The sequence below is a fragment of the Vipera berus genome (genome assembly GCF_964194415.1).
Source record: "Vipera berus genome assembly, chromosome: 7".
Classification (NCBI taxonomy): domain Eukaryota; kingdom Metazoa; phylum Chordata; class Lepidosauria; order Squamata; family Viperidae; genus Vipera; species Vipera berus.
Window position 1 is genome coordinate 54059976 of NC_138209.1, and position 25766 is coordinate 54085741.

At 43.0% G+C, this 25766-nt stretch overlaps 2 protein-coding genes across 9 annotated transcripts in view; one reads left to right on the forward strand and one right to left on the reverse strand.

The window, feature by feature from the left end:
• CLCN3 (chloride voltage-gated channel 3) overlaps positions 1–14310 on the reverse strand; it is a 74936-nt gene extending 60626 nt beyond the window's left edge. Inside the window, exons 1-2 of one of the 5 annotated variants that reach the window (XM_081332607.1) lie at positions 14253–14310; positions 4874–5050 (exon numbers count right to left, since the gene is read on the reverse strand). In XM_081332607.1, coding sequence (XP_081188733.1) covers positions 4874–5033 — 160 coding nt within the window. In that variant the 5' untranslated portion in view covers positions 5034–5050; positions 14253–14310. Of the gene's footprint in view, positions 1–4873; positions 5051–10025; positions 10043–12029; positions 12060–12829; positions 12907–14252 lie in introns of those variants that run through there. The other 4 variants (XM_081332608.1, XM_081332609.1, XM_081332610.1 and 1 more) reach the window with 4 other exon arrangements.
• A 155-nt stretch (positions 14311–14465) lies between these two features.
• Positions 14466–25766, forward strand: part of NEK1 (NIMA related kinase 1) — a 109315-nt gene continuing 98014 nt past the window's right edge. For 3 of the 4 annotated variants that reach the window (XM_081332622.1, XM_081332623.1, XM_081332624.1), the window contains exon 1: positions 14466–14626. The gene's annotated coding sequence lies outside the window, so the exon portion shown is untranslated. Of the gene's footprint in view, positions 14627–16565; positions 16690–25766 lie in introns of all 4 variants that reach the window. The other variant, XM_081332621.1, reaches the window with a different exon arrangement.

Genomic DNA, 25766 nt, shown 5'->3' on the forward strand with positions numbered 1-25766 from the left:
GTTGTATGCCACAGTTAAGTCTATGAGCATGGCTGTGGTTTTGAAGCCTCATTGAAACCTGCTTCAATATAGCCTGCTAGGCTTAGCACCCAGTCTATATAGCTCCAGTCTTGTCAGAAGCTGGCTTATTCCAAGGGCAGATGTTCCTCTATTATGGAACCTATTCTGTTTATAATTAATCTTTCCAGGAATTTGTAGCAGGGCGATTGAACGGTAGCTTTCAACTCTGTCTTGTGATTTGCTAGGTTTTAGAAGTGATATTATTTTAGTTTTGGATTTCTGGTAGGAGGCAGCCATTGGAAACTGTGTCTGAGAGGAATTTACCAATCCAATTCTGCATGCACCTTCTGAAGTTTATCAGGAATTCTGGATGAATGCCATGTTTTACCACATTCCAGAGTACCAATGACAATGTCAATTTCCTTTATAGAGAAGGGACAAGAGAACTTAGAAAGCATTCAGCCTGACCACCAAAAAGCTGAAAGCACTTTCTTGATGATAGTGGAATGTTCTTTCACCCTTGGAGCTTTGGAGAGAGATACAATGAGAAACTATTCGGTCAGGAGTTACATTGGATGTTTGTGTGGGTTGTCTAACTCCACCCAGTTTCCTTAAAAGACTCCAAGCTTTCCTGCTGGATTTGTTGAAATTTAGTGATTCTGTATATTGTTTCCACTTCTTACATTGAGCTGCATCCAAGCTGTATAAGAGACCATCGGCAATCTCCAGATCACCGCTCTGTAGGAATATCTGGTAACGTCCTTCAGTCTCTTTGTTCCAACCTGGGATGTACTCTCTTCTAAATCTTTGAAGTACCGTATATACTTGAGTATAAGCCGAATTTTTCAGCCCACTTTTTGGGCTGAAAAAATCCACTTCGGCTTATACTCCAGTGAACAAAAAAAAAGGACTTACCGAGGACTTGCGCGCGGCCGAGCTACTTTGCCTGACGCTGCTGGGGTCGCCCGGGCGCCTCTGCTCGCCCTCAGCAGCACCTGGCCCAGAATCACATGCGAAACAAGCCCGGCAGAGGAGCCGGAGCGGCGAGCAAAGACGCCCGCCCGGATCCTGCAAGGCCCCGGCCGAGACGCACCCCCAGCAACGGAGCCGCTCCGGCTCCTCTGCCAGGCTTGTTTTGCATGTGAGCTACTTTGCCTGACGCTGAGAAGACCCGCTTGGGCACTCGGGTTGGTGTCAGTCTCCGCAGGCCCTTCTCGTTTCCAGGAACGTCAAGCGCGCTTGGCTCCCCACCCCCACGGCAGGGCAGGGCAGAGACTTGCTCGCCCTTCTGACGGCCCTGAAGAGAAACGAAGGGCTTGCAAACTCCCTGCGAGAAGCTGGGCGAAGTGCGCGGCTGGGCGAGTGTGTGCCTGCGCGCATATTTACGAAAGAAACGCTCCGAGAGTTCTTCTTTCTCCGCCCCCTTGGGGGGAACTCTAGCGACTGCTGTAGCCGCGCTTCTCTTCTCGGCTCCGAAAATAGGGATTTCTACTCTCTCTCTCTCTCCCCTCCCCACCCCGCATTCTCCTGCCTCTTCGATTGCGACAATAAAAGGGCGAAGGGTGCGCTGGTTTCTTCCTCCTTCCTCCCCCCCTCCCCTCCCCTCCCCGATTGTCAGGTGTGGCTTCGACTTTAGTTTTTGCCTACGGTGCTAGGGAGTTGCCAGTGGTGGGATCGTTTTCGGAGTTGCGTGCTTGGCCCAGAGGTGCAAACAAAATGTTTGGAAAAAGGGGGGTGAGGTGGGGTGGGGTGGGGTGGAGGAAGCAGTTTGCGAAGCAGCCGAAATGGGGGTATATAGAGGATGGGAGGTTCCCACCGAGAGAGCCAGCAGAGTTGTCGAAGCGCGTCACACGCCTTTCCAACCACCAGAGAAGGGAGGAATAAGAAAGAAACACACACACACACACACACACACCAGGAAATCGAGAGCGCCGCCTTAAGTTAAAGGTGGCGGACGGGCCCGAGAAAAAAGGCTGCAAAACTCCAATCTTTTAAAGCGTGCGGTGTTGTTGTGTGTTTTTTTCCTCCCCCCGAAAGTGAATGGCAGCTTTCCGTACTAGTGTATTTGTACTGCCGCGAGTGACAACTGACAAAGCTTGCCGGTGTGATCTTGATTTTGGAACTGATGAAGTCTGTTAACTAATTGATTGGCACTCCGGTCGCTCATCGCCGTGAAACTAGACCTTGTTTTTGGTGTTTTTTTTTGTACTTTGGGCTGATCAAATGGAATAAATGGAATAAATAAAAACACTGGCATGTCAAGACACCAGCACAAAGACCAAGGTACAAGCAGCTCTCCTTCAGTCATTATTGAAACATTTGATCAGCCCAACTTCTTCTTCTTATTATTATTATTAAATCTGTTTTTTAACCAAGCGTGACTTCACTGAGCTGAATAGTGCAGGGTTGCCTGCGTGTTTGCTTGTTCCGGGTAGAAAAAACGCTGTCGACCCCGGCATCTTTTGCGGGGAGGGGTGAGGTGGGGTGGGGTGGGGTGGAGGAAGCAGTTTGCGAAGTAGCCGAAATGGGGGTATATAGAGGATGGGAGGTTCCCACCGAGAGAGCCAGCAGAGTTGTTGTCGAAGCGCGTCACACGCCTTTCCAACCACCAGAGAAGGGAGGAATAAGAAAGAAAATGGAGGCCTAAAGTAATGCAAGATCACATGAGATCAATGAAGCGAGATCTCACACTACTGATCTTGCGTGATCTCATGGTACTTTAGGCCTCTGTTCTCTGCAACAAAGAACAGAACCAAAGTCAGGGGATGCTTCCACGTGCATCTGGAGGGTGGATTGGGATGCCAAAGGCCATTTCCAGGCCGCTGCCGCCAAGATCTGAAGCCAGGGGATGCTTCTGCAGGCCTCTGGTGGCCTGATCTGGGCACTGGAGGCCTTTTCCAGGCCACTGCCAGAGGGCCACGGAAGCATTCCCTGGCCTCAGATCTGGGTGACAGTGGCCTGGAGAAGGCCTCCGGTACCCAGATCGGGGCATTGGAGAGTGGCGGATGCATCCACCGGCCTCAGTTCTGGGTGGCAGCAGGAACTGTGGCAGAGAGGAGACGGATCTTTTCAAGGTGAGTCTGGCGTGACAGGAAGAGAATGGGAAATATGAGGTATCTTAGTGGTTTGGGGCCTGTTCCATCACTAGGTCCTCCATGGCCTTCCCCACCTGAGATACCTCATGTTCACTTAACGAGCCATGTGCAATGAGCAAGGAAGTGATCTTGTTCAAGGTATGAGATTCACTCTGAGTTTTCAAGTTACAGGTGGAATGGGCAGGCTCCATTACACTTGTAACTCAAGGACTACCTGTACTGTCTCTAAAAAAGCTATACCACAGTGCCAGATTAATTATGTCACAAAACTACTTTTGCTGTTAGGGGCTGCATGTTGGGAAACAGGCCGCGCAAATGGCAGGCAAATGTGCAGAAGCTAGGTTGCACGCATGAATCTATCCCCACATTGCACTGCCACCACCGCTGCTGCAGCAGGTCCATGCAATTAGAAAGGTTGGGGACCACTGTATTAGAGCTGGGCTTTTCAACCTTTTCACCGATTGTACCACTTTTGGGATATGGCAGTATTCAAGTACCACTTAGCAAGATGTCAAAAACTTGATGACCAAAAAAAAAACCTGTTCAAAAGTTGCAATTGCACTGAAATGACTTTTGACCATTTTTCACACTTATGACCATTGCAGCATGCCCAGGGTCATGTGATTTATATTTGGATGCTTGGCAACTGATTCATATTTATGATGGTCACAGTGTCCCAGGGTCATGTGATCCCCTTTTTGCAACCTTTTGATAAGCAAAGTCAATGGCAGGGCTGCTGGTGGCCAAGTGCTAAGGCGGGACCTCCTTCCCTCCCTCCCTCCTTCCCTGCCTCCCTCTCTCCATATATTCATCAAACAAGGAAAAGCCTCCAGAGACAGAAAAGACAAGCCATTGAGAGAACTAGCTTAAAATGGTGCATTCACCTTTAAGAATTAGCTACTGGCTAGAAAGGAAAGTTAAGGAGTGCAGCCGGCACTTAAGGAAGAAAAAAAAATGTAGTAAGTACAGCTGCCGGCTAAGGCAGCCTCCCCAAATGGCTCCATTTATAAGTAAAGGAATGCTACAGACAAAATCCATTCAGGAGAAAAATAATTCAAAATCCCTTGCAGTAAAACTTACAGCTAACAATAGCAGAGCAATAGAAGCTAACATGAGACATCAGCAAAATAGAAATTGCAAAACACTCTTTAAGAACACAAAGCCCACATTGCACAAATCCCAAACTTCAAAGTCACAAAAGCACATAAAATTCTTCCGCTCTCCATCTCCCTCCCTCCCTCCATGTCTTACCTCCAGCTGATGCTGCCTTTCTTCATTGCTACCTTTCTTCATTCCTCGTGGAGGGCAACCCCTCCCCCACTGCATTTCTTGCCTGTTTGTTGCTGCCAGCAGAGGTGGCTGCCACAGAAGTTGTAGATCGGCTCATGGCCGGCCTGCTTGATCTCCTCCCCTCTCCCCCCCTCCTCCTTCTTTCCCTCCCAAGGCTGCTTCTTTTTTCTGTCTCCCGCCCAAACTGCCTCCTTTTATAGCCTCTCCTGTCTCCGCCCCCCCTCCTCCTTTCTCATGAAGTGAGCCTGGGACCTTTCCCTCGCCCCAGCCACTCTGCAGCTCCGGAGGACTGTCTCACAGTAAATCCTTGCCAATGCTGGATCTTTCCCTCCCCCACTAAACTTGGCTAGGCAGGGCTGCGTACCACCTGCCACTTGCTAAAGTACCACAGGTGGTATGCGTACCACCAGATGAAAAGCCCTGTATTAGAGGATATAAATAAAATAAATTAATTAAAGAATATAAACAGCAGTAATATCCAGACTCACCAATACATATGTCACCATCTAATAAATTGTCATCCTCAGAGGTCTGGAAATCCATGATAACACCGGTTCCATCTAGCAATTCTTCATCACTACTAGCACTAGTTATGCTGTTGTAACTATTTCTATAGTAACCTCTATGGAACAGTTGTTCAGACTCCATTTAGCTTCCTTTGTAAGCTAAAGAAAGAAGACACAAATAATTAGATGTGCACTTCTTTTTAAACAGGAAAAACAAAAAGGATTTTTGAAGTAATATACATGTTATAACTGGAATACCTCAATGAAGCTATAATTAACAGAGAGTGGGGGGGTTCTTGATGCTCTTTTGAGCTTGGTTATTTTTCTGCAGATATTTCATTACCCAAAGTAGGTAACATCATCAGTGCCAGTCGTGTGCTAGTGCACTAGTACCGATGATATTACCTAGTCTGGGCAATGAAACATCTGATAGAACACAGCCACACTCAGAGGACCCCTCATAACCTCATAACCCCTCATAATACAAATATTCTCCTTTATTGTTAATAGAGAGTATTATTCATGCAGTAAAAAGGGACGCGGTGGCTCAGTGGGTTAGGACGCTGAGCTTGTCGATCAGAAGGTCAGCAATTTGGCGGGTCGAATCCCGAGTGCCGCGTAACAGAGTGAGTGCCTGTTACTCGTCCCAGCTTCTGCCAACCTAGCAGTTCGAAAGCACGTAAAAATGCAAGTAGAAAAATAGGGACCACTACGGTGGGAAGGTAACAGCGTTCCATGCGCCTTTGACGTCTAGTCATGCCAGCCACATGACCACGGAGACGTCCTTGGACAAGCGCTGGCTCTTCGGCTTTGAAACGGAGATGAACACCGACCCCTAGAGTCGGAAACGACTAGCACGCATGTGCGGGGGAACCTTTACCTTTTATTCATGCAGTAGCAGATGCTGACAATTAAAGGCAGATTTAAGATTTTTTATGAAATTTTGACTTTTGTATTTTGAATCCTTCTGGCACTAATGTATTATACTACAAAAACTACAAAATTTGAAAAATAATTTTCACTGCCAAAAACGTTTTTGGAAATCTACAGAAATTATTAAATGTGCACTTATGAAAATACTACATTTCGAAAAATGATGACTGAAGGAAAGATTTCTTAATGGAAGGACAGAAAGAAGAAAAATATATGAACATATAAAATATATTGCATTTATAAAAGGTGTTTCTTTTGAGCAATGGAAAAAGGGGGCACTGAATAAGTATAAGAGAGAAAAACAGAAAGTATAAAAATGTGATGAGAACAAATGTTACTGCTAATAATCTGAGGGTGTATTTTGTAGCTAATGGTGATTTGACTAATTCACAATTTCCTTATCAGAAAATCTGATAATTATAGCACCTGAGTTTCAATACAAGTAGTCCTTGACTTAACAATCATTTGTTTAGTGACCATCCAAAATTAAAATGGCACTGCAAAAAGTGACTTATGACCGTTTTTCACACTTACAAATGTTGCAACATCTCAATGGTTATGGAATCAAAATTCAGACACTTGACAACAGGCATATATTTCTGACAATTGTACTGTCCCAGGGTCATGTAATCACCATTTACAACCTCCCCAGTTGGCTAATGACAACCAAAGTCAACAGAGGAAGCCAGATTCACTTAACAACTGCATGATTCACTTAACTGCAGTGATTTGCTTAACACCTGTGGCAATAAAGATCATAAAATGGGGCACAACTCACTTAACAACTGTCTTGCTTAGCAAAAGAAATTTTGGGCTCCATTGTGGTCATGATTATCTATAGTTTACTGCACCATTGCCCTAATTCAGTAAAGCATTATAAACATAAGACATTCAATCTTCAGCAAGCAGGAACAGTTTTGTTTGCAACTTTATATCTCATTGGCTCAAGCAAGCTCTCTTAACAGGAAATTGGTGAAATCTTTATGCTCAGAACATTGAAAATGGTTCCTGAATCTCAGCCAATATTAAATATTATTTATTTTTCAAAAATTGTGCCTTTTTAAAAAATTTAACACGCTATAGTGATGTATAATACATAAAAGTGGAATTCATGCAATCTTGGAATCATATGCTGCTTTTACTGGATTTGTCTAGAAATAATTAATTTAAACATATACAGACTGCCACTGAATTTAATTCTATTTTGTAAATCATCGCATTAAAGTGCATTTTTTAAGAAACTGCTTTGAAACTGTATTATTGGAACTTTTATTTTCAGTTCTTTATTTAACAATATTCAACATAGAACATTCTCTTTTCCTAGCAGCCTCACACCGCAACAATATTTTCTTTGTATTATCTATAATGAAATCTTTGTCGAGTCATTTGCAAATAGAACAGAGTCCATGAGGGCAGTTGTACAGACAGCAGCATAATCCTAGAAACAATCATGGCTACCTGAATGAATCATAATCAAGTTTGGCTAGTCTAAAGAAAAGAAGAAATAGGGGAGACATGATAGCAGTATTTCAGTACCTAAGGGGCTGCCACAAGGCAGAGGGGGTCAATTTGTTCACCAGAGCAAAGAAACAATAGTTGGAAACTGATCGAAGAGAGAAGCAACCTGGAATTAAGGAGAAACTTCCTGACAGTGAGGACAACCAACCAGTGGAACAGTTTACCCCCAGAAATCGTGGGCGCTCCATCTCTGGAAATTTTCAAGAAGAGACTGGACAATCACCTGTCTGAGATGGTATAGGTTCTCCTACTTGAGCAGGGGGCTGGACTAGAAGACCTCTAAGGTCCCTTCCAGCTCTATTTCTATTATACCCTATTCACATTTCCACATTTAGAAGTACTTCTTTGAAAGTAACTCAGTAGCATTATATAGCCCAGCTAGCACATAACCAAGCACATTCAGTCTATTTTTTCCCACCACAATGAACTATAATCTTTAAGAGTTACAAACTAAGGCACCAGTGGTCACTATCTATGATACACAGATACAGATTTGGATAGCAATTCCATGTACAGTGATAGAATCTCAATTGAATATTTACAATACCTTTCCTAACTCCAAAATCTTTTTAGATGATTGCCTGTTATTTATATATAATTTATATAAATTTATATTTTATATACCATTCTCAAACCCAAATGGGTTGATTGAAAATATTGTGAGACAATCTGCATAAGCAAGAAACATTTTACCTTAAATAAGAGTATAAAAATGTATCAGTAAGGGCTTTAACCACAGAACTACTGTAAAAGTTGAATAACAAAGGATACAATATATGTCCTTGTTTCACACCTCAGGTTGGGATCTCCCTTGAAAGATGAACTTGCTGTATAAATACATGCCAGTAGCCAAGTGCCTGAATTTTGACTGCATGACCGGGGGATGTTGTGATGGTTGTAAGGGCAAGTACCAGTTGTAAATCACTTTTTTCAGCACCGTCATAACTTTGAATAGTCCTTAAACAAATGGACATAAGTCGACGTCCACCTGTGCAGTCTTTGCTTCCATTCAGTTAAACATTGGTTTCCTATACTACATGCTTGGTGTCACTTAAGATTTAGTCCATAATCCCTTCTTTTCTGTATTTCTACCACCAATTATTTTATTTATTTGCAAGATTTATAAGCCATTCCAAATATATCAATAAATAAAATCCACTTTAAGGAGTCTACAATAGTCTATCTTCATAAATTCTAATTAAAAACAAAAATGAATCAGAACTATACAAATAATATAGGGCAAATGTGTAAAGAAAAAAAGGTAAAAATTGGGAATACCACACTTAGTGGGCACTGGTCTATCAATGAAAATACTATTTCTCTGTAGATTAAGCTCTAGTTAGAACATTCCAGCCCTTCTGGCCTGATGGAACTGCTTTAATGTTTTAATAGACTTTCTAGCCAGGAAGGAAGGAGCCATTCTGATGTCTGGATACCTAAGCATCTGAATTCTTTATTGGACTCCAAGAAGTACATATGTAGTCCTTGACATATGACCACAACTGAGCCCAACATTTTTGTTGCTAAGTGAGACAGTTGTTAAGTGAATTTTGCCCCATTTTATGACCTCTCTCGCTGCAGTTGTTAAGTGAATCACTGTAGTTGTTAAATTACTAACATGGCTGTTAAGTGAATCTGGCTTTCCCATTGACTTTGCTTGTCAGAAGGTTGCAAGAGGTGATCACATGACCCTGGGACACTGCAACCATCATAAATATAAACCAGTTGCCAAGCATCAGAATTTTGATCACATGACCATGGAGATGCTGCAACGGTTGTGTGAAAAACTCACTTTTTTCAATGGCATTGTAAATTTGAACAGTCACTAAATGAACTATTGTAAGTTGAGGACTACCTGTACTATTGTCAAAATCCATTTATATTTCATTTCTAACTGTGCAAATCTAAATCTCACCCCCTTACTGTATTCTGCCATTTCCAAGGAGGGGAAGAGAAGGCAGGGTTGTTAAGAGCCATCTCTATCCCTTCAATGCAAGGTTTGTTTATTCAGCCTGCCTGGAGGCCATCCCAAAAGACCAGGGAAGAAACCCTTTGAACTAAGAACAACAAAAAAGAGGGGGGGAGGAATTCTGGTTTGTATGTCCAACTGGAATGTGAAGGGGAGGAAGTAATAATGTTGCAAATGTACTGGGGCTCTCCTTCCCCACGAGTTTGACACCTGAAACTTGACTGATCCGGTACTGACCAAATGGACTGAAGAGAGGGGTTTTACTCGGGGACACTTTAAAAGTATCTACCTGTGAGAGAGTTTCCAGATCCTGTCTAGATTATCCACTGTCAACCATGTTTTAGTAAAAGTTCCTCCTGTCTCCAAGAGTTCTTCTTTCCTAATATGTGGATTGGGGTGGGTTCTGAGAACTATACAGGTGTTATGTGGGCATACCATGGAAGTCTAATACTGAACATATCGCTGCAGTTGAAGCTTCAGAATGCTCTTCAGTGACATATAGCACATTGCAATAATACAAGTAGAAGGGGACTAAGGCATGAGTGACCATAAGCAGTACCTCTTAATCTAGGAATTGATATAACTGGTGCATAAGACATAATTGTGCAAAGGTTCTCCTGAGCACACTGCCATATGCTTGACTGTTACCCATCCAGAATCAATTACAGAAAATAACTGGCTTTGAGGGGCTTTAAAGCTCACAGTTAGTCTTACCAAGGTTGAGCTGAAGCCATTTCCTTCTCATCCAGACCTAGACACCCTCCAGGCCCTGAGAAAGTACATCAATAGTATTGTTTGAGTGGCTCAGGCATAGATGTACCTGAATAAGATCATTGTACTTAAGTTTAATATTTCAGTTAAGTACAAATCAGACCAGAGGTTCCCAAATCTTTTCAGGACAGAGAAAATGATAGTTAAAAAAATTCTCAGAACCCCTAATCAACAGGGATATTTCTAGTGATTAAAAAATTGGTTTCCTTCAAATGAATTTATTTTTTTGGCCTTAGACTCCCACATAACTTCATCAACTTCTTTTGAAAACTAGAAAAAAGTTTGAAAAACAAACTTGAATTATATTTAAAGAAATCCAGAAAACTGAAAAGTAGCAAAGTTGCCAAACCAATTAGTGTAATTGTCAGAATCCATTTATATTTCATTTCTAACTATCTCCTCCGAGCTAAAACCAAATCTCACCTTCCCCTGGATTCTGCCATATTCCCAAGGGGGAGAGGGGATAGCATGCAGGTTTTATTGCTTTCAATTCCTCCATTAATGTAATCTTTTGTTTATTTGCCATTGTGTCTGCTATCCATTACAATGTAACAAATTGCATCTCTCTGAACTTTTTTCTCCCTTACGGGCAAATAGGAAAAGGGGTGGGGGAAGAGACACAAACCTCCGGGATCTGGTTTATTTCTCTAATGGAGGTGTGAAGAGCTGTGGAATGATCATGCTACAAACGGAACTGGATTGATGTTATTTTTCCTTTCCCACAATGGACTTACCACCTGAGGATTGGCCGGTCTGGAACTGCCCGGATGAACTGTGGTGTGGGGTTTGCTTAGGGATACTTTAAAAATATCGATCTGTAACGGAATCCCTCAGATCCTGTCTATTATGCCTGCTATCTCTTATTCTTAGTAAAAGTTCCTGCTTGGAGGAAACTGTCTCCAAGAGTTCTGCTTTCTTAAGATGTGGGGGAAGTAGGTCCTGACAGTAATATTCCATATTCAATCCCTGTATTTTACAATATAATTCATTCTTGAATGACTATCAGCTACATTATGCATACATAATCACAACTCATGAGTCTCATATGACTTCAAAAAACTATATTAAAATCTTATTGAGAATTCATATGTTTGACATTTCTAATAGCAACACATTATGCAAGAATATAACCATAGTAATACAGGGTTGGATTGTTTGTATTATTAACCCTAACTTTGAATAATTTTTACTCCAGAAGAAACTGGATAAAAACTACCAAACCTAAAAGCTATTCAATTCCACAATAAAAAGTTACAGATTTTTAATAGCAATAGCAAACTTGTATACCACTTCATAGTGCTTTACAGCTCTAAGTGGTTTACAGAGTCAACATATTGCCTCTAACGATCTGGGTCCTTATTTTACTGACCTCGGAAGGATGGAAGGCTGAGTCAACCTTCCAAACTCCTTAATCCTTAATCAAACGTTTTAATAAAAAAATTTCATAATAAAATTTAGGAACTTTGTCAAGGAATATTAAGATTTAACATACCAAATCTTTAGTACGTTAAAGGACATAATAAAAGGATTTTTTGTTTATACTCCTCCAATAATAGCTATAATGCCTTGCTACATAGGTCTGTCCTACATCCTGCAATCTAAAGGAAAATATCTTGGCAACAAGTGAAGTATGAGGACAATGATTATGCAACTAAAAATTAGGTTCAAAATTTAAAACAAAAAAAGATTAAGCACATGGTCAATTGGATTGAAACTTTTCTAGTGAAAGATGGCCTTATAGTAGTTTCATATACACAATATTCTAAAACATGTTGTGGCTAGACTTAACCTGTTTCCCAAAGTTGCACCAAGGTAATGACAGACAGCATTAAGCATAGCCTAAAAATCACAACAACCTCCTCCTGCCTTCTCAGGAAAGGCATTGCCACTGCTTCAAGTACATTTTAAGAGAAATATTGTAGGAAAACATCCTACAGAAACACTTACCTATGCATGTCTTCTTTAATTCAGTTAAAATTAATCTGAATTAACAAGATACAAGATACAAACAAAATTTAATGAGGACATTTCTCACAAGACAGATTCCCTAAAAATATTCATGGAAAAAGGAAGAAATTACCAAATCTCAGAAAGATTGCCCAGGTTTTTTTTTCCATCTGTACAGTAGGGATATTTTGTCTAACAAGATACCCTATAAAGTTCCTTCCTTTTTTCCAAAAAGGAGAAAAGAGCAATAAAAAGTAAAGCAGCATCCAAATTAACAGTCTAAAATCCCTGTAAGATATTGCCTTTATTATTATTTTTTTAAAAAAGAATCACAGCACAACCTAAGACTTCCATTGTGCTAAGACTATAACTCCCAGAATTTTCAGTTAACTTAGGACTTGTCCAAACACATGCAGAAAACACCAGGATGAGAAACACTGGCTTCAGCATTTCACAGAGAACAACTTTCTTAGTTAACCTCCTGCTACTATAAAGTCAAGGTTAAAACAGCCAGAGCCTTTGAGACAATGCCTCACTTTGTCTTTTCATTCCCACGTTTTAGGTGCAACATATATAAAAAGGCAGGCTTGCCTCCACCATCTCTCTTGCAGTTAAATGGCAGCGGGAGGGAGGAGTGTGCCTATCTTGTGAAGGATGCCGGCAAAATTTCTAGCTAGATCACATCTCTTTCACTCTGCTGTATTGTTTGTCACACTCTAGTTCTTCCATTGCGTCTCTGAAAATATGATTCCTATCTATCTCTATCCCTGATCTAGCGCCCAGGCTAAAATCCACCCTACCTGGCCCCGTGGCGCCGCCTGGTGATCCCCGGAGAGGGTCTCACACATGCTCCTGCTCCTGAGCTGGGAAGAAAAACCTGGACTCTGCGAGAAAGGGGGCGGGACTTTGTAGAGGCAGGACAAACTCCTCGAGATTAAATCCTACCAACCAATCAATTTCCGACGGCGTTCACATAACAGAAGCTTTTTTTGCCGGAGATGTAAGCTTTCTTTGCGCGCAAGCGCACCGAAGGACTTTATATCATGGGCCTGGCACAAGAAGCCTCGTTCCAATTGGTTTGCGACTTTGCGCAACCGCCTGAACAGGTTTGTCAAATACCCAGCGTAAACTTGCTGACCCAGAAATATTATAGTAACAAGGAGGCGTTTCTCAGTTCCATATCCGCCAAATGTCTTAAGATTTGAACCTCCAGGTAGGAGCTAATAGCCTGGACTACAACTGGAGTACACGAATTTAAGGAAGATAGCTATTGGAGGATCTTATTTCATTGGGTTTCAATTACATCTTACAGGTTTTGATAAACAACACGACCAAAAAGAGTACCCCAAAGCAGTACCTTTAGATCTGAAAGCAGACAGGACAAACAGTTGAATTAGCATCAATCTGTGTTCTATTTGTAATGGACAGTTGCTGAATTTGGTAAATTTGATAGGAGTGTGTTTCCTGGCCTACTTTCCAAATTATGGCTATTTGGTAGCTGAACACATCAAGTTATGCTAGTCTGACTTGGAAATAGGAAGATTTCTGAAGTTCAGAATTTTGCTTGCAAGATTTGAGTATTATAACAAGAGTGGCCACCTGATTTTGTGTGATTAGTAAAGTTAATTGATTTTGGTGGCAAAAATGGTTATCTGTGACAATTTTAAGGAAATATTGAATTGCAAGTAATGGAATAAGTTTTCCAGTGAAAAAATTGGACCTTTTTGCACCAAAGATGAAAAGAAAATCTTACAAACCCAGACAATTGGACCAATGTAGCTAGCTGGAGATAGGCACTATGCCCTTCTAGTTTGTTCTTGACGATTTGAGTTAAGAGGTTAATCATTCTTAATATTGAACGAATTAGAATTCTCTACTGTGCTCATTTATAATGAGTGTTTATTTGAAATATGCCCATTCCGGTTACTTATCTTTAATAAATTACGAGATTATTTGTGGCTTGGTTTCCACTGAGTTAACGGTTAAAATTCTACATTTGTAGAATCAAGAATTTTCCCATTAGAAAAAACAATGAACCCACATAATTTATTTTTAAAAAATGGCTCAGTCAAATATAGTCAAATATTTCATAACGGTTAATTTATATGCAAAGGAAATAGGATAATAGGAAGAATTAAGGTTCTGAATTAGTAACTACAGTGCTAACAAAGTACCGAAACGTGTGCATTGTAAAGTACAATATGCAATAGAGAGGAATCTTACGTTAAACCGGCCTTCGCTGGGCTTCCCCTCCTTTCTAAAGCTTCCACGTCATCACGTGGCCTTTCGCTCGCTGTTGCTAGGGTGAAGTTGTAGGCAATTAATGTGGCGCTCCCTATCTGGTACATCCGAACTCATAGGTCCCGTTTTGTCCAATGAGAGAGAAAGTTTTAGATAGCCTTCCTATAGCAACGCGAAAGAGGTGGGACCGAAGGTTGAGGCTCGGTTGAAGTAGTTGAAGAACGAGATGGACTCTCAAACGAAGTTGTGCAAAGACGCGGGAGGCTTCTTGTAGCGGGACTCGGATGGCTTTTCTCACGTTACAACAGATTTGATATTTGTTCCGTGGTGGATGCTCCGCTCACGTTTGTTGCCTTGTAAGTTACCTCAATTTTGTGTCTTAGTTCTTTCTCCGGAATGGGTGTGTCAAAGCCAAGACGGCAGTGATCATTCTGAAGAGAAGGCCTCTGCTTACCAATTACAGTGTCGGACAGCTGTATTGGGAATGCAATTTTGGAAGATATTGAAATATAAATAATTAGAGAATTCTTATCCAGAGCTTATTAAACTAATTAGTATTCAGAAACTACTATAACGTGAAAATCTACTGAAAAAATTAAAATCTCGCTTTGTGCTATCAATTGCTATTACGATGAATTCAAGGATGAATGCTAAACTCTTGTTCCGTCCTTGAAAATGTCTTTACTGCAGTTTAGTATAGTACAATAGGTTTTTTTTCTTTGAAATCAAAGAGAAACGACTTGCATATTATAAACGAACTCATGCGGAATTTCTCCCTCAGTCTTCTATGATGGAGTTGGGGAAGATGGTCCTAGAAGTGTCCCAAGTACCAAACCTTTACCTTAAACAGTAATGTAGCTTATTTTGAACAGGGATAAATGTATAACAGGTTGGATAAGTCTGTTTCTCTTATTGGGACTCCTGTTTGCTTTTATTTATTAATTACCAGGTGTATGACTACATAAGACACTCAACCTTATATTCAAGAGCTTACTTACGCCAGCAGTTTCATAGACATGACACAGCTAAATGTTGCCTTATTTCACACAAGGGAGATATGCAGAAAGTAAGCAGAACAAAGAATATCAAACGGTTTGCCTCTATCTGCTTCAATATTCAGCATTCTTGGATTCTGGACCTTGTCCTCTCACTTTTTCAAGTCAGCTTTTTCCCAGCCTTGAGAGTTGGAGACCTCTATATTTATATAAGCACTTTTCCCCCTAGTTTGAAATTTGTTAGTTCCCACCTTACCAGATTCACTCTTCTATTGTGGGAGTTTAGATTTACCAAATTCTAATTTTCTACCCAATGACCCTTATTAGTTTCAGGTATACAATAAATGCTTATTGGTAATTAGAGTAAAATTTTGGTTCCCGATAAACTAATTCCTTTGAGGCAGAATAAAACTGCTGCCAATTCATTCTGCTACTCATCAGTCAGGTAGTAAAGGTTGAGTTTCTGTAAAACAGATCCACCTTTCAATGTAGTTAGACATTCGAAGATGATAAACTGATAGTACTGAGAACTCCAGATCCAGAAAAATCAATAGGTAATCTTCTAGTCTATCAAGGTACTTTCATTCCCTAAAAATGATTAATCCCTAATAACTTTAAAGCAGTTAAGTATCTTATTTCATCCATAATTTATATAAAGTAATGAAGGGATTTTATTATGCTTAAGGTTGATACTTTGTAATCATCTTTGTTTATGTGAAAGCAGTTTTGTAGGTGCTTTATATTGGGAAATTAGTTATATAAAAGCAAATGTTTCATGCTTTAGGTACAGGTAATTCCTTACATGAAAAGAGCATGGTAAGGGGAGGGGGAAAAGGAGCTGTGGTGGAGCCTGGTTGTTGTGTATGAGTCATCATCTAGGAATTATTTTTCTGTACCTTTTAGTTCCTAGTACCAAGACCAAATCTCTTTGTTCTGGAAAGGTATAAAAGGTGGGAGACATCTTTGCTGGTTGTTGCCTTCATCTCTCTTACCAGCCACGAAGAGAGATGTGGCCACCCAACTCTATTTTGATCAAAATAAAAATTGTTTGCTTGCTGAAACCTTGGCTCAGGAGTTTCTTTTGGCTCTTTTAAATTCCTGAGTAATGCTGGGGCAATTGTGAGGCTAAGTGTAAAACCTTACATCCTGGCGCCCAAACGTGGGGGCAAGCTTCAAAGGCTCTTTCCCCCCACATCTGGAGATCCCTGTTAGGATCCCAAGAAGTTTTCATTTCTCAGCGGGAGGAAACTGACAGCAACTGAACCGTAAGTCTTAGAGCGCCCCTGGGCATTTGACCTAGGAGACTCCTGTGCTTCATCTTTGCCGGTGGATCCATGTCTTGAGGAACCTGAACGCCTGAATTCAATGAGGTTTCATGCTTCTCCACTGACGGGAGAAAGGGAGAAATTGCAACAGGTGCCTTGGTGAGTAAAAGACATAAAAAAGCTTTGGTAATCCTGGAATAAGACAGGTGGTTGATCGCTCCAACTTTGTCCTCTAGAGATAAGCATAAAAATAATAAAATAAATGAAGCATAAAGAAATAAATGAAGAAATGAGTAAGGAAAGAGGGTGTTGACAAACTGTCTTCTAATACAGGATAGAGAGTGATTTAAGGAAAGTAATTGGAATCTAATTTTTTTTGCAGAGGTTTTGGTAATTTTGAAATAAGATAGGGGGCTGATCTCGACTAGTCCTCCAGAGAAAAAATTAATTACTAAATTACAAATTAACTAAGTGAAAAGGGAGGAAGCCGAGAAACTATCTTGAAGAAAAAGAAAAAAATATATGGGGAATCTCAGTAATTTAAAAGAAATAAATCAAAATGTACTCCTCTGCAATTTGTTTGAACAATTCGGAGGTTTTGAAACCTCAAGTGGCTGTGAAGTTTAACTCTGTCAGACAATGTCTGGTGGTGCTTTTTTTTTTTTGCTTGTGTTGTTATTGTTGCTGTATAGCAGTAAAAATCATCTTCAAGAAGGCAACTTTGAAAAACTTCGTAAACCTCCGGTTGGCTAGTTTATCTGATAACAGCTAAAGCCACGGAAGAAAAGAAAAGAAGATTCAAGGAAATGAAAGCAAGTTTTTTCACCTCTTTTTTTTCTTTTAATCTGTCTCTTTGGACTATTCAATTCCCTTTTGTTGGAGGTGAGGACACCTCCCCCTTCACACCTGCAAAAGACCCCAGGTTCAATATTCCTTTTAGTCTTTCCCCACGTTCTTTTGAAGTTGGGATAAATTGGAAGTAACCATAAATGTTCCCCTCCTTTTAATTAAAAGAGGAGGCCTGTTTTGGTCTCAGACTCCAAATTGATGTGTGTTTTGTTTTGTTTTATATATATTTGGACATTTGGAACATTAAACTTGGACTTGGAATGGTGAGAAAAATGGGAGATGGTTAAAGGGCCCTATTAAAACCATATTTGGTTGAAATCACCTCATGATTTCTCTTGCTTCTTGCAGGACGAGCCATATGTCTAAATGAATGTTGCTTTAATAGTATCTGTATATATATGTCTGTGTTGTTCTGTGTTATTCCAAGACTTGGAAGAGGGTCAAAACCCTCTCTGATAACACCAAACAAAATCCTATTTTTAAATAAGTTAAAAATATATGTTTTGCCTGGAGAAAGTATGAAATGACATGTTTGTATGTGAAATTGTTTATGCAAGCAGTTGGAATGGACATGAATGAGTTAATTTGCTGATGTGTAAACGTGTGTGTGTTAGCCCTCAAAACCCACCCACCCCCATCTCTGTCCCAGTCTGTGAAAGGAACAGTAAATTGCTGATTTTATTGTAAATGGAAAAGCAATAGCAAGGATGTGTGAGTGAATTTATGGAAAATGCATCTGAAGGAGAGCAAACTATTTTTTTTTAGTGGTGAGATTTTTGTAAAATTTCTTTTACTTTTCCCCCCTGTCTCTTCCTCTCTCCCCCCCACCACTGTATTACTTTAAGAGTGAGAGAGACAGACAGAAGGGGGGGTCGTTTTAACTTTTTTTCTGCCTAGAATTCTGGTCTGAGGAAGGGGGGGTGGATGTGAAATTTAATGCCCACTATTGCAGTTTCAGCTTGCAATTTTTTTTACTTGAAAGAGGAGAGATTAATTGTTGGACAAACTTTTTTGGAAAACTTTTGAATTTTAGTTAGACCCCTCCCTCCCCCTTTCTTTCTATATATATGTCTGTGTGTGTATATATAAATATATATATGTGTGTGTGTGTGTGTATATCTATATATATATGTATATATATATACGTGTGTGTGTGTGTGTGTGTGTGTGTGTATGTATATATATATATATATATATGTATGTATGTATATCTATATATATCTATATCTAATATATATATATATATATATATATATATATATATATATATATATATATATATATATATATATATATATATATATATATATATATATATATATATATATATATATATATATATATATATATATACACACACACACATACATATACATACACACCGTATTTTCCGGCGTATAAGACTTTTTAACCCAGGAAAATCTTCTCAAAAGTCGGGGTTTGTCTTATACGCCCAGTCATCTTATACACCGGAAAATAGTAAATCAATCCTCGGGAACGGAGACATTAGTGGAAATGGACAAATCCAGCACTCGAGAACGGTGAAAGACGGCCTCCTCATAAATAAACCAACCAGCCCAACCGAGGCTGAGGCTCCAGCTTACCGGCGTCCTAGGGCATCAGCCGGTTTCTTTTTTTTTTTTTTTTTTTTGGAAGGGAGCAGGATTTAAGTGCGTACCGAGACGCTGGTGCTCCACGAGCACGAGAGCTCAAGGGAGTGCGGGAAGCCAGGCGGAGGCCGACCTGGCATGTTCGTGCAGAGCTAAGCTGCACCTGACCCTGGGAGTTTGACTTCAGGGCGTGGTGCCGTGGCAGACCTACAGCAACACCCGCCCGGGAAGGCGCAGCTCGGGAATTGCAACAGGCAGACTGCAGCGGAAAGCTGGCGCTGGGGCTTCAGCAGCCTGGGGTTGCCCCTCCGCCCTAAAGTAGAAGGCAGTCTTGGGGAGGGCGTGAGTGTGAATCTTAAACTTGCGGCGCAGGGCTGAGTCCGTTTCTTCCCCCCCACTCCTCCGCCGCCCTGTTCATTAACTAACCTATGGAAAGAACCGCCTTCTTTCAGACCTGGTGCCTTCCCGAAGTGTTGGGCCACAATGCTCGTCGCTCCTGGCCGAAACAGCCAGCGCATGTGGCTGAAGTAGAAGGGGGCGCCAAGGCGAGAGGAGACGAGGTTTAGGTGAGGCAGAGCAAAGCTGATCTCGAGGCCAAAAGCTCTTGATAAACCTTCAACTAATTGAGAAGCAGCCCTGACTTCCTACTTATGTCTGGCAGAAGCAGTTTGTTCACTTTGTCTTGACAGGCACAATCATACCAAAGAGAATGCCTGTGGAGATTCTCAGTCATGCAGGTCATGGTTGTGGTTTTTTCCAAAAGGCAACTGAACTTTCTTGGTGGTTGTTTTCTTTCCCCCTATGCAAACGTTTTGCTTCTCATCCAAGAAGCTTCTTAGTTCAACTAAAGAAGCTTGCTTGGATGAGAAGTGAAAACATTTTCAAAGGAAAAAAAAACCAAGAAAGGGCAGTTGCCTTTTGGAAAAAGCACCTTTGGGAGTACCAAAGAGTGTTATCATTAATAAGTGTAAGTGTTACAAATATACAAATAAAATCTACATGAGCCAGTCAAGTCAATAGTACTGTATTCCTACATTGCCTCATAACTACAAGTGTGCTAAAGCTCACAACATATTAGAAATGCATCTTTTTTGTATGTCAGTCAACTGGAGAGAGCTGGACATATCTAGAAGATTCTGCTACTGAGGACATTTATAAAATAAAAATAAGGTCACAGGTTAATGACTTGCTAAGCTATGCACAAATAAAAATAGGCTGGGTTTATTTAGAAAGATCAGAAGCAAACAATGAATGTTAAACATCAATACACTGTATATCCAAACAGCTAAGATAAAAGCGTCATTGTCTCTTTTTGCCTAAGATGCTGAGAATCAAAACATTTTGGTTAATTCAGTCTTTCCCTAGCTTGGCATTCTCCAGATGTGTGAAAATTAAAATTCTCAGCCAGAATAATTTTGAGCATTATTAACTCTAAGGCACCTGAGGAGCACCACATAGGGAAAACTACTTTTTAACCCATGAAAATCTTCTCAAAAGTCGGGGGTCGTCTTATACGTCCAGTCGTCTTATACACCGGAAAATACGGTGTGTATATATATATATATATATATATATATATATATATATATATATATATATATATATATATATATATACCGTATATACTTGAGTATAAGCCGACTCGAGTATAAGCCGAGACCCCCAATTTCACCCCCAAAAACTGGGAAAAGTTGTTGACTCGAGTATAAGCCGATCCGCCGTTCTGCAAGCCTCCGCCGCCGGCGGAGGCTGGATCCGCGCTCTGCAAGCCTCTGCCACCAGCAGAGGCTCGATCCGCCATTTTGCAAGCCTGAATACACAGGAATACCCTGTGTGGCCGCGGCTCTCGGGGAAGCCCTGGCTGTCCGCTTCCTCGCTCCACGCTGCCATTCGGGGCCCGCGCGTTCCCCGGGCAAATCGCGGCGCCCAGCAGGTGAGGAAACACGCCCGCTCCAGTCGCCCCCCCTTCCCTCAGGAGACGCGAAGCAAGTGACCGCCCGGAGCTTACCGAGGACTTGCGCGCGGCCGAGGCTTCGGTGCTTCCAGGATCGCGCGCACCTCTCCCAAGCCGCCGCCGTCCGGAGACCTGCCGAAGTTTGGGGAGGTTTGGGGAGGTGCGCGCGCACCTCCCCAAACCTCCCCAAACGTCGGCAGGTCTCCGTTCCTCCGCGCAGACCTGCCGACGTTTGGGGAGGTTTGGGCGCCTCCCCAAACCTCCCCAAACGTCGGCAGGTCTCCGTTCCTCCTGCCGACGTTTGGGGAGGTTTGGGCGCCTCCCCAAGTCTCCGTTCCTCCGCGCAGACCTGCCGATGTTTGGGGAGGTTTGGGCGCCTCCCCAAACCTCCCCAGGTCTCCGTTCCTCCTGCCGACGTTTGGGGAGGTTTGGGCACCTCCCCAAACCTCCCCAGGTCTCCGTTCCTCCTGCCGACGTTTGGGGAGGTTTGGGCACCTCCCCAAACCTCCCCAGGTCTCCGTTCCTCCGCGCAGACCTGCCGACGTTTGGGGAGGTTTGGGCGCCTCCCCAAACCTCCCCAGGTCTCTGTTCCTCCTGCCGACGTTTGGGGAGGTTTGGGCGCCTCCCCAAACCTCCCCAGGTCTCCGTTCCTCCGCGCAGACCTGCCGACGTTTGGGGAGGTTTGGGCGCCTCCCCAAACCTCCCCAAACGTCGGCAGGTCTCCGTTCCTCCTGCCGACGTTTGGGGAGGTTTGGGCACCTTCCCAAACCTCCCCAGGTCTCCGTTCCTCCGCGCAGACCTGCCGACGTTTGGGGAGGTTTGGGCGCCTCCCCAAACCTCCCCAGGTCTCCGTTCCTCCTGCCGACGTTTGGGGAGGTTTGGGCGCCTCCCCAAACCTCCCCAGGTCTCCGTTCCTCCGCGCAGACCTGCCGACGTTTGGGGAGGTTTGGGCGCCTCCCCTAACCTCCCCAGGTCTTCGTTCCTCCTGCCGGCGTTTGGGGAGGTTTGGGCGCCTCCCCAAACGTCGGCAGGTCTGCGCGAGGTTTGGGGAGGCGCCCAAACCTCCCCAAACGTCGGCAGGTCTGCGCGGAGGAACGGAGACCTGCCGAGGTTTGGGGAAGCGCCCAAACCTCCCCAAACGTCGGCAGGTCTGCGCGGAGGAACGGAGACCTGGGGAGGTTTGGGGAGGTGCCCAAACCTCCCCAAACGTCGGCAGGAGGAACGGAGACCTGCCGACGTTTGGGGAGGTTTGGGGAGGCGCCCAAACCTCCCCAAACGTCGGCAGGTCTGCGCGGAGGAACGGAGACCTGGGGAGGTTTGGGGAGGCGCCCAAACCTCCCCAAACGTCGGCAGGAGGAACGGAGACCTGGGGAGGTTTGGGGAGGCGCCCAAACCTCCCCAAACGTCGGCAGGTCTGCGCGGAAGAACGGAGACCTGGGGAGGTTTGGGGAGGCGCCCAAACCTCCCCAAACGTCGGCAGGAGGAACGGAGACCTGGGGAGGTTTGGGGAGGCGCCCAAACCTCCCCAAACGTCGGCAGGTCTGCGCGGAGGAACGGAGACCTGGGGAGGTTTGGGGAGGTGCCCAAACCTCCCCAAACGTCGGCAGGAGGAACGGAGACCTGCCGACGTTTGGGGAGGTTTGGGGAGGCACCCAAACCTCCCCAAACGTCGGCAGGTCTGCGCGGAGGAACGGAGACCTGGGGAGGTTTGGGGAGGCGCCCAAACCTCCCCAAACGTCGGCAGGAGGAACGGAGACCTGCCGACGTTTGGGGAGGTTTGGGGAGGCGCCCAAACCTCCCCAAACGTCGGCAGGTCTGTGCGGAGGAACGGAGACCTGGGGAGGCGCCCAAACCTCCCCAAACGTTGGCAGGAGGAACGGAGACCTGGGGAGGTTTGGGGAGGCGCCCAAACCTCCCCAAACGTCGGCAGGTCTGCGCGGTGGAACGGAGACCTGGGGAGGTTTGGGGAGGTGCCCAAACCTCCCCAAACGTCGGCAGGAGGAACGGAGACCTGCCGACGTTTGGGGAGGTTTGGGGAGGCGCCCAAACCTCCCCAAACGTCGGCAGGTCTGCGCGGAGGAACGGAGACCTTCCGACGTTTGGGGAGGTTTGGGCAGGCGCCCAAACCTCCCCAAACGTCGGCAGGAGGAACGGAGACCTGCCGACGTTTGGGGAGGTTTGGGGAGGCGCCCAAACCTCCCCAAACCTCCCCAGGTCTCCGTTCCTCCGCGCCCTGCCTGCCTGCTTCTTTCCGCTGCGGAAAGAAGCAGGCAGGCAGGGCGCGGAGGAACGGAGACCTGCCGACGTTTGGGGAGGTTTGGGGAGGTGCGCGCGCACCTCCCCAAACCTCCCCAAACTTCGGCAGGTCTCGGACGGCGGTGGCTTGGGAGAGGTGCACGCGATCCCGGAAGCACCAAAGCCTCGGCCGCGCACAAGTCCTCGGTAAGTTTTTTTGTTGACTGGAGTATAAGCCGAAGTGGAATTTTTCAGCCCAAAAAGTGGGCTGAAAAATTCGGCTTATACTCAAGTATATACGGTATATATATATATATATATATATATATATATATATATATATATATATATATATATATATATATATATATATATATATATATATATATATATATATATATATATATATATATATATATATATATATATATATATATATATATATATATATATATATTTCTGCTTAGATTTGTAAGTTTTAACCTACTTAATGGAAATTTGTTTCCATCTGCTTGGAATCTGATTAAATTGGAATTTGACTAACTTTATATTAAATGCAATACTAGAATTTGATATAAAACTGTTTCAGTGGCTCAGAATGTCTCATTGGGCTTGTATACCTTTTTGTGGAGTTGATGGAGGGTGATATCTGGGAGAATTCTGTCATTGTTTGGAACAGGGAAGGAGTTGAGAAGATTTTTAGGATTGTGAATGGCTATGTTGTTTTGACTAACGATTTGTATGCAAAACTGTTAGGAAAAGAGGCAGCCAGTAGCATTTTTGTCTAAAATTGACATTTGGGGAAGTCTTGCTGGTTAGCATTTCTTATTAAGTGTGGGTAATTTTAAATCAGTGAGCACCTGTTACTCGTCCCAGCTTATGCCAACCTAGCAGTTCGAAAGCACGTAAAAAATGCAAGTAGTAAAATAGGGACCACTACAGTGGGAAGGTAACAGCGTTCCGTGCGCCTTTGGCGTCTAGTCATGCCGGCCACATGACCACGGAGACGTCCTCGGACAAGCGCTGGCTCTTCAGCTTTGAAATGGAGATGAGCACTGGCCCCTAGAGTCGGAAACGACTAGCACACATGTGCGGGGGAACCTTTACCTTTACCTTTTAAATTTAAATCAGAAAGCCAAAAGGAGGTAACCACTTGTTCATATCAAAGTAGTCGGCGGGGGGGGGGAACAGAAAAGAAAGAAAAGAAAAAGAGGTACATAATGAAGGTGCAATAGTAGATGGAGAAAAAGAAAAATGTGAGAGGAAGCTGGGAGAATTTCCCTCCCTTGGTCAGCAGTAACCTGTGGATTTTATGCCTTACAGCAGGTTCTGAGGTTGTTAGTAAGGGAGAAGCAGAATATATACACTGACTCCAAGTATGCTTATGGAGTCTTGAATACTTTTGAAGAAGAGAAATGTAGAGGATTCATTAATAGTAAAGGGAAACAGTTGGTTCATGTAAAGTTGATAGTGGAAGTAGAAAAGACAGAAGTTAGGCTAGAGTGGCAGAAGAGAAGGGAAGGAATGGATAATGGAAGAAACAGGAAAGTTGTTTTTAAGTTGGTTTGCACAGACTTGTGAATTGCTTGCATCAAAATAGTTGGCAGCAGGGTGACTGCCACTAACGGGATCAGCTCAAACATGTGAATTGTATGCCTTAACACAAGCCTTAGAATGTTGAAGGAACAAGAATGTTCTATAGAAATATGGAAAGAGAAACATGGGAAATAGAAGAAAGTGAGAGGTGGATGTTGCATGATGGGAGATGGATGTTGAAAAGACAGATGGAAAGGAAAGAAAGAAAACAAGCAATAGTTAGAACACAGAAGCAGCCACTTACAGGGGGTAGCAAGGGATCAATGCTGATGGTACTAAGCAATGAACACTCAACACCTTGTGGGATGTGTAATAAATGAAAGACTTGTTTGCTTTATCACAAACTTCTGGAATTTTTGCCATGAAGAATGTGAATTTCAAATTGTGTTGAAAAAGTGGAAATATCTGTATGGTATTTGTCATTCCATTCTTCGTTCACAGTTTCTTTCATTCCTACAATAGAAACTGTGACGCAAGTATTAAAAATACATGGTTGTATTTATATTTTAGTTAATCAAATCTGTGATAAATTCAAGTAAATAAAAAGCTTTACAAAATTTGGCGGTGAGGCCATTTCAATGTAGGCCTCTGTTGGAAAGCTGTCTTTGTCCCTTTAAAATTATGTGTGGGAGTCTTTTGTTACATGAAGGTTCAAGAATGTCAATGAGTAAGAGAACAAAAGTTACTCAATATTTAATCTGGTGCAAGTTTTGTCTCCTATCTCAATGCAGGCCCAGGCTGCCCTACCACCTGTCTCTGCCCATTGTTGTTCCTGGAGAGTGGGTTCAGGTGAAAAGAACTGTCACCTAGAAATACCAGTCCTGAGTGGTCTCAACCATGCCAAGTCCTCCTGATTTAAGGAATCAAGGCGTGAGTCCATGGAAAGTCCCATCATTCCCTCTCCAGTGACAAGCTCCGCAGCTGGACGGCCTGAAAATGAAATTTCAACCTGCCTCGCCTGTTGAACTGTTTCCATCTACGTATGAGAAAAA